The sequence below is a fragment of the Triticum aestivum genome, chromosome 2A, assembly GCF_018294505.1.
Source record: "Triticum aestivum cultivar Chinese Spring chromosome 2A, IWGSC CS RefSeq v2.1, whole genome shotgun sequence".
Lineage (NCBI taxonomy): Eukaryota > Viridiplantae > Streptophyta > Magnoliopsida > Poales > Poaceae > Triticum > Triticum aestivum.
The window spans coordinates 56779056-56785594 of NC_057797.1; the positions used below are offsets into that span (position 1 = coordinate 56779056).

At 57.1% G+C, this 6539-nt stretch overlaps 2 protein-coding genes across 2 annotated transcripts; both read right to left on the reverse strand.

The window, feature by feature from the left end:
* Positions 1-256: 256 nt before the first annotated feature.
* Positions 257-1838, reverse strand: LOC123187427 (uncharacterized). The gene has a single exon (XM_044599296.1). It carries the CDS (start codon positions 1520-1522, stop codon positions 758-760), a length of 765 nt encoding a protein of 254 aa, XP_044455231.1. The 5' UTR covers positions 1523-1838; the 3' UTR covers positions 257-757.
* Positions 1839-2062: 224 nt separating this feature from the next.
* LOC123187426 (uncharacterized) lies at positions 2063-5980 on the reverse strand. The gene is made up of 2 exons (XM_044599295.1): positions 2683-5980; positions 2063-2558 (listed from the first exon to the last, which is right to left on the reverse strand). Exon 1 carries the CDS (start codon positions 4874-4876, stop codon positions 3686-3688), a length of 1191 nt encoding a protein of 396 aa, XP_044455230.1. The 5' UTR covers positions 4877-5980; the 3' UTR covers positions 2063-2558; positions 2683-3685.
* Positions 5981-6539: the final 559 nt, after the last annotated feature.

A 6539-nucleotide genomic window follows, 5' to 3' on the forward strand; every position in this document is an offset into this window, starting at 1 on the left:
TGCGCATGTAGGTCAGGAGATCGGTTTGGGAAAAAATGAGTGGCTCGTGTGATTTCCCCTGATAGAGTATAAAGGAGGAACCAGAGCCAAGAAGGGAGGAACAATCTTATAACATGCACATACATTTCAGCAAGAACACACGCATGACATAGGGTATTATACCTTCTCACTGGCCTGAACCTGGATAAGCAAAGCCTCCATATCTAAAGATTTGATGTGTTCGACGCCTTGCCGATTCTCTAAGATGTGAGCCCTCTGATCACTGATATCGAGATCACCCATCGACATAACTAGAGGGGTGACGTGAAGAGAAAAAAATGGTATGAAAAATTGAAAATCTCTCTTCCTCCTTTTGTGATCGAATTGAATCTCTACAACATTGTTCTTTTTCCTCTGTCCTGTTGCCAGAGAGGTTTGGAGAGTGCATGGATCTGTTTTTGGCATTATCCGTGCCCTAAGGTCTCTTTGTTTTGTGCCTAGGACTGCCCAATTGTCAAATTTTGGTTGAGGTTTTGCTTGCCGATGGATTGGACAACTTTGACTAGAAAAAATTACCAGAGTTGGTAAGGAAGCCCTTCATCCAAACAAAGGCCAATGTTTTAGTCATGACCAAAATATTGGCAAGGTGCACCTTTGGTAACCATCCAGACAGTCCCTGATTCGTCGTGCAATGCTTACTTTAGTCCTAGCTAGTCTTGTCTGAGATAATGGTGTGATGTTGAGTTTGTGTTGGTGTTCTTCTGTCGTCTAGGCGAAGTTATAGCTGACTGCTCTCGCACATGACGCTCCACGAGTCCAGCGTCGGGTAGCACGCGTGCTGCTGCTGGTGGTGGTGGCGATGGAGCGCCTCCGCGTCGACGTCCGACGGCAGCCGCAGCGCGTCCCCGAACGCGCCGTCGAAAGGGAGGCCGCCCAGCAGCGCCGAGGCGGAGGACGCGTCGAACGACGCGGGCAGGAGTGCGCCGTCTGCCGTGGGCTCGGCCTGGGCGCCCGTGACGTGCTGCACCATGAGTCGGAAGTTGACGGCGTCGGTGCTGATGTACGTGGTCGGCGCGCGCTTCGACGGCCTCGCCCGACGCTTCCCGACCCGCCCGGCGACCGCTGCGTTGGGCCCCAGGCCCACCCGCCTCTTGTTCGTCGCGGCGCCCACGGGTGTGGACGGCGCGACGGAGTCGCAGGCGAGCGATCCCGTCGGCGGGGAGGCCGTGGACGCGAACCAGCTGCCACCGCCGGGGAAGTCCGGGAGGAGGGACGAGGATGAGGGCGCCGAGGCGGAGGACGGGGAGGAGACTGCGGGGGAGTAACCGTGCTCGTGCTCGGGCATGGACATGGAGGAGACTGCGGGGAAGTGAAGCCCGGTTGTCCACAGCGCGCGCGAACCTATGTGCCGCGGCCGCGTGCGCCCATCGTCGCCAGACGGTGGCGTGCGTGCGTGCGCGCTCTGCTCGCGCGCGCGGCGCACGTTCCACCCGAGGAGGTCGTGCCAGCATAGCAATGGCCGCAAAGCAGCTGACCCATCCATGCGGCCATGCCCCGCTTTGCGCTAACCACGTCGGACCGTCGCTGCTACTCCAATCCGTGAATGGTCAGTTGGAGCTGCGGTGCGGAGTGAGTGATGGGCTTGATTGTGCGTTGCCATGCCCCGCCAGAAAAAAAAATCTTATGCGACCCAGGTCGCACGTTCTGCGTCGTGAGACCCTCTCGCGATGATAACACCTGGAAAAACGAATCTCAAAGCACATCTCCTTTCGTCCACCTCTGGCCTCTCTCTCCACTCTCTTTCTCTTCCGTCCAGCAGTGCTAGCACAAGCGCCGAAGCGCGAACAGCAGGCAGATCATGTCCAACCGCTGGCACCGTCCCCATCAACTCCTCCATCCCTGCCATTCTCCGCCCCGGCGTCTCCTTCTGCGTCGCACCCATCGAGTGTTAGCCCAAAACTACTCGCTAGCACTCGAGTATACTGATAGATGACCGGTGGAAGAGCAAAGTGATGGTACGCTCAGGCTCTCTAGGCTAGTACGCACACACAGACTAGTGAAGCATGCACCGATGGAGCTACACTTGAGAAAAGATACTACTTGAATTGATCGGAGTGGAATGATCTTACATTGATGGAGTAGTGCTCCTTTTATAGGGGATTACAAACCGACTATAGAACGCATGTGCTGAGGTCCAGTGCCTAAATGACATCATGACTTATGCTGTAAAGCTTAGCTACTAAGCCACGCCTCCTGTACTGCTCAGGAAATTACTACTGCCGACATGCAGCTACTACTACCTTCTATCACTTCATAGCTAAGTAATAACTACTACTACCGTTGCATGCAAGCTGTGCCGCTATATGCATGCTGAAGACCATCCGAAGACCAGGTTGACCCAACATCGAGAAGTAGCCGCAGACTCACGACGTTTTCCATGGCAACCATCAGCCCTAGAGCTCCGCCGCCGCCGGAGATGGCTCCCCGTGATCCCGTCGCTGGCTCGACGGAGTAGCTTCTCTGCTGGCTCCTGCTTCTCATCTTCCCCTCGCCGTACCAGGGATGTGAGGGTCGTTCAACTGCGAGCTCGCCGGACATGGGTGGCATGAGATGGAGCAGCCGAGGCGACTAAGCCAGCACCCGCGGCGGGCTGCCAAATAATATGAAAGGGGATCAATTTCTGTTGGAAAGTAATTACATTACTTTGTCGAAGGAGCTTGTTTCCATGATCCCGATCTTCTCGCGTGGTTCCTGGAACCAAACGCGACCAAGTGTCTTCTTTGGGATGTCCGTCTTCTCGTAGTTTGAGTAGCCCGTACGCCGTGCTCGTCCTTTTTGATCTCGCAGTGCTGCGATCGTCCCGCAGGCTCGCCGAGAACACCCCCCTAGGCGTCGGAACCTGTGTGGAGTGCCAACGTTGTTGTCGGCATCGAACAAGTCTGACCGCGCTGTTGGCAGGAACATGAACTGCCCACAAAGCACCTCGCTTGTAGGCGTCAGTGTTGCTGGAGTCGTAGTTCCTGACATCACACTACCGAGGAACTCCCTTCCTGGGTCGACGTGTCAGACGTCATGATACCCGGGAACTCCCTTCCCGGGGATGACTTATCGGACATCGCACTACCCGGTGTGGCTTCTCCCAAGGTAGTGGATTCCTTGTCGCTCTTCCCATCAGACTTGCTTGTTGGGTCTCCCCTAATAGTTGTGAGTCGTGCCTCCCGCACGGACTCGATGGACCCCGAGCGCGTCTGGGTTGCGGCGTGGCCAACCATAGAGCGTTGTGCCTCCTGCATGGACTTAATGGTCGCCATAGTCTCGGTCGAGGCCTTGCCGCCCCATGACCGTCTCTTCATTGCCTCCCAGTTGAGGCTTGTCGAAGAGTGCCGTGTCGCCCACATGGGCTTGCAGAACCCCGAGAACCTGGTTGTCGGGGTGTGGCCGACCTTAGAGTGTCGTGCCTCTTGCACGGGCTCACTGGTTGCCAGCATCATGGTCGGGACGTGGCCCACTAGATGCGTCGTTGTCGTGCCTCCTGACACGGGCTTGTCGGGTCCCGAGGATGTCGGGTACGCCTTTGTCGTGCGAACTTGCACGGGCTTGACCAACGTCGCATGGGACGTGGTTGCCGGGGCGTGGCTCCCCCACACCCGGGTCTTCATCTCCTCCCAATCGTAGTCTCCCGAGAACATTGTTGCCGGGGAGAGTGCTACGATGTCGGGAGGGGATTACTTGAAGAGCTCCATGCCTCCCGCACGGACTTAACGGTTGCCGGCACCATGGTCGCCGGAGGTGTTGCGCCCTCCTGCATGGCTTCGATGCTTGTCGGGACCATGGCCGCCGGAGGCGCTGCGCCCTCCTGCATGGTCTCGACGCAAGCCATCATCATTGCTGGCCCACCGTCCTCTTCAGCCTCGACGAGGTTCGCCGCGGCCGCGGCATCCTCGTCAGCCATCCTCTTGCGGCACTCACAGGCCCAGTGGCCCTTGATGTTGCAATATTGACACTTGTCCCGGTCGTCGTTGCCGGCACCTCGTCCGGCTCCGCCCTGGGTGCAACCGCCGCCTCTGCCGGTGCCGCCTCCGCTGCTCTGGGCACCGCCACCACGTCCTTGATGCTTCCTCACCTCCCACTTCTTTGAGAATAGGAGTTGTCCGCCGCCAAAGCTCTCGCGGACGTCGTCAAGGCGGTCCTCGACCACCCGCAACCGGCCCGTGAGCTCCTTGATGGAGAGCTCACTCAGGTCAAGCAAGGTCTCGATGGAGACCGCTACCTGAGCGAAGCGAGGTGGCACAACGCGGAGAAATTTCCGCACGACTCTCACATCGTCCATGGTGTCACCAAGCGCTCGGAGTTGTGACGCAACGCTGGAGATCCGCATGGCGAAGTCGTCGACGAGCTCGCCCTCCTTGAAGGCGATGTTCTCGAAGTCCGCCCGCAGCTTTTGCGCGTTCGCCTCGCGCACGCGATTGCTGCCGAGGCGCTGGGTACGGATGGCTCCCCACGCCTCCTTGGCGCTTGCCTTCGCCGCGAGCATGCCGTGCATCTCCGGCGGCGTGGCGCGCATGAGGGCCGCCACGGCTTTCCTGTCCTCCTTTCTCTCGACCAGGTCGTCCTCCATGGGAGCCCAGAGGCTCGCCGCATGGAGGTTGCACTCCATGATCAACGCCCACTCGTTGTAGTTCGAGCGTGTGAGCATCGGGAAGGTGATGGGTACGCTACCGCTGACTGCGGTCGCGCGCACGATCTCCCTAACCACGACCTCACCGCGATGGCCGCGCCTGGACCGGCTGCGCCCTCGCTGCTCCTCCGGAGCCGGCGACTGGGAGCCGTCCTGTGATGGCCGCGATTGGGAACCACCCAAGATGGTGTGCTGCTGCACTCCTTTTGCACCGGCCATGGCTACTACAATCTGAGGCTCTGATGCCAATTGTTAGCCCAGAACTACTCGCTAGCACTCGAGTATACTGATAGATGACCGGTGGAAGAGCAAAGTGATGGTACGCTCAGGCTCTCTAGGCTAATACGCACACACAGACTAGTGCGATGGAGCTACACTTGAGAAAAGATACTATTTGAATTGATCGGAGTGGAATGATCTTACATCGATGGAGTAGTGCTCCTTTTATAGGGAATTACAAACCGACTATAGAACGCATGTGCTGACGTCCAGTGCCTAAATGACATCATGACTTACGTTGTAAAGCTTAGCTACTACTGCTCAGGAAATTACTACTGCCGACATGCAGCTACTACTACCTTCTATCACTTCATAGCTAAGTAATAACTACTACTACCGTTGCATGCAAGCTGTGCCGCTATATGCATGCTGAAGACCATCCGAAGACCAGGTTGACCCAACATCGATAAGTAGCCGCAGACTCACGACGTTTTCCATGGCAACCATCAGCCCTAGAGCTCCGCCGCCGACGGAGATGGCTCCCCGTGATCCCGCCGCTGGTTCGACGGAGTAGCTTCTCTGCTGGCTCCTGCTTCTCATCTTCCCCTCGCCGTACCAGGGATGTGAGGGGCGTTCAATTGCGAGCTCGCCGGACATGGGTGGCATGAGATGGAGCAGCCGAGGCGACTAAGCCAGCACCCGCGGCGGGCTGCCAAATAATATGAAAGGGGATCAATTTCTGTTGGAAAGTAATTACATTAATGGTAAGGATGAATTACCAGATACACTCGCCGCTTGAAGATTCACGAATACACATGTCATACGATAGACAGGGTCGTTCGCTCCGAAGCATGCGACCATTTTCTTCCGCCATGCCACATGCTGCTGCTCACCAACCCGTCTCCACCGTCCGTACGGATCAAAGCGGCGATCCTCCTTGTACTACGGTACTACCTGCAAACCAGCAGGCAGCGGCCGCTCCTGAGATTCCGACTGGGACTGGTGCGCGCCGTCGGTCGGCGGGCTGCGCATGTCGCACGCACCACACAGCTTTTGGAAAGGAAAGAAGTCGTACCGCTCCCTCCAATGGGAAATCGCTAGCAAGTGCACGGACGCAGGAACGAACGAACCAGCCGGCGCGATCTTTCTTTTTGTTCCAACGACGTGAACAGAGCAGCGTGATTAGTGGGAGGCTGTTTGCTCCTCCGTCCTGATCCTGCGTCCAATCCGGCAGGTTTACCTGTCCATTTCATCCACCCGTCCCCCGGTTTAATCGCGGGAATGGCGTGGGCTCGCTGTCGCTCTCGCCGGGATCTCACTGCTGGCCGCTGGCTAGACACCGAGCTTGAAATGCTGCTTGCTTTGCGAGCAGGACACGCCAAGCACTGAAGCCAACATCAACTGATTACACATAGATTACTTTTGTTTTTGCCGACGAAAAGGATAGATTAATTACTGTTATTATCATTGGCTGCCGTCATCAGTGCAGTCTGATCAGCAGTTTAGTTTGCTCGGAGGAAGATCTACAAGAGATCGCCGTGCCGTCGGCTCGTCGCCGGGTGCCTTTTAGTCCCGGATTTGTGATTTCTCTCCTCTGTTTTATCCCCCTTCTGCAGTGGAGATTCTGCTTCCATCGGAAGTGATCCTTCCTTCACCGCGAGGG

Coding starts and splice junctions, on each gene's coding strand:
- LOC123187427 (XM_044599296.1), bottom strand. CDS start 1,522: ATGGATGGGTCAGCTGCTTTGCGGCCATTGCTATGCTGGCACGACCTC.
- LOC123187426 (XM_044599295.1), bottom strand. CDS start 4,876: ATGGCCGGTGCAAAAGGAGTGCAGCAGCACACCATCTTGGGTGGTTCC.